The following is a 1,810-nucleotide window of genomic DNA, read 5'->3' as shown; positions in this document are numbered from 1 at the left end:
ACAAGGCCGGGAGGAGGGTCGTCTGCGGCCCTGGGTTCCGGCGGCCTCTCCGGAGTGGGCACTACTCCTGGGACCTACGGAGAAATGAGGACAGCGTGAGTTTTCTCCTGTGCTCCCCTCTGTGGAGTCAGCACCATCACAAGCTGAGGCTATGCGGAGAGCAGCTTGAAACTCCCCCAGCCACACGGTCGTGCTGGCCAGGACAGCAGGCCACCCTGTCCCCACAACCAGGAAACGGCCCATGTGGCCACCTGGCGGAGCGGCCACCTCCATCCTGAGGACTGTTCTAGCTGGTGATGGGTATGAAAGCGAGATGAGGTTGCCTGTGACGTTGTCTTAACGTGCAGACCCAAACAGAGGTTTAATCAAGTAACAGTCATGCTTAAAAACATATGCTGACTCTGCCCAGCTCAGGCTCACCAGCAGCAGAAACACTTTGCTGAACAAAGAGAGGGGTTCTCTCTGGAGAGATGTTTGAAGTGGGGAGCTGTAAGCCCCAGGGGGCACTGAACTCCAGCAGGTACCGCCCCCTCTGCCTTCGACACGCCCTGGGGTGGCCGCAGACGCCAGGGCTGCAAACACCCCGCCTTGAGATGCAGCTGTAGACACAGCGTCCTCCAGGGAAGACTAGACAATAGTTCAAGGTGATCCCAATACACCTGGGGCATTTTTTAAAAAAAAAATATGAGAAAATTCGGACGAAACCTTAGCATTTTGCGTACAATATTCTCTCATCGAAATGGGTGCCCGCTGGACTGCAGAACCTGCTGCTTCGTGTTGAGAAAACAACCTCACTCTTCTAAAAAGCCTTACACACCTCCCGAGACTCAAGCGGCCGTATCGGGCAGACAGGAATAACCGGCGGGCGACGTTCAATGACTTGCCCGAGGTCACGATGAGTCAGTGCCGGGGCAGGGAGAACCAGGGCAGCCCTGATACCCGAAGCCCCGTCTGACTCACTATCACCTCTGGTATCACTCTGAAGAAACTACCCGGAGGCTGGCGGGAGGCAGCAGCGGGCAGACGTGGTTAGGCCACGGTCGTTGTGTAACTGCTCCTTCCTGAGAAAAACCAGCAACGAGGAAAAGGCAGATCCCAACCTCCAAGGGGAAAAGCTTCATGAAAACCCGCCCGAGGACTGGAAAACAGAGACCGTGTCTGACTCCAAGACCACCCCCTGCTAAAAAGGGACAGACCTTTGCAAAGTGCATTTCCTTCCCTTGACTCACCTTGTGGGAATTATTTAACCCTGCGCAGGCCGTTGCTGGCACCTGCCCCACAGCTGGTGACGGCTCTGCTGGTCTCTGGGAAGGAGGTGGGGGAAGGGGCCGGTGGGTTCTGTGCGGACGCTGGAGGGTGGCGGCGGCAAAATCCATCGAGGTGGGCTGCTCCGCCGGGTCCCAGCAGGCTTCCCAGGCGCCTGTGTCAGCCGCTGCCACCGCCGCTGCCACATAAGCCAGGCCGGCTGTGCTGACAGGCTCCTCGGGGGACCCAGGAGGAGGGCAGGGTTTGTCTCTAGAGGGTGTGGGAGATTTGTCAGTGAGTTGTGAGGGCTGATGGGGCTGATCCACACTTGCACCGAGATAAGACGGCGGCTGATCTCCGCTGTAGAAGTGAACTTGAGTCTGGTCCTGATCCGCGAAGGAGACGGTCGGCCCGGTGGTCTTCCCGGGCTGGTCTTCCCGGAAACTGATGTGCTCGTCAGACTGTGAGCCTGTTAAGGGACCTGCAGTGGGTCTGGCCTGTTCTGGGTCCCCAGGTGCACAGGCTCGATGGGGCTGGAAGTCGGCCTGGCGGGGCTGCTGCCCAG

At 58.5% G+C, this 1,810-nt stretch overlaps 1 protein-coding gene across 1 annotated transcript in view; it reads right to left on the bottom strand.

The window, feature by feature from the left end:
• Positions 1 to 1,810, bottom strand: part of ARHGAP32 (Rho GTPase activating protein 32) — a 109,327-nt gene that overhangs the window by 2,877 nt on the left and 104,640 nt on the right. The window contains exons 23-24 of the mRNA XM_014530617.1: positions 1,230 to 1,810; positions 3 to 74 (exon numbers count right to left, since the gene is read on the bottom strand). The exon at positions 1,230 to 1,810 is cut by the window's right edge and continues 1 nt beyond it. Coding sequence (XP_014386103.1) covers positions 3 to 74; positions 1,230 to 1,810 — 653 coding nt within the window. The remainder of the gene's footprint in view (positions 1 to 2; positions 75 to 1,229) is intronic.

This window comes from Myotis brandtii, unplaced genomic scaffold (genome assembly GCF_000412655.1).
Source record: "Myotis brandtii unplaced genomic scaffold, ASM41265v1 scaffold75, whole genome shotgun sequence".
In the NCBI taxonomy this organism is placed as follows: Eukaryota; Metazoa; Chordata; class Mammalia; order Chiroptera; family Vespertilionidae; genus Myotis; species Myotis brandtii.
Note: the sequence above shows the minus strand (reverse complement) of the source record. Positions and strands in the feature narration are given on the sequence as shown.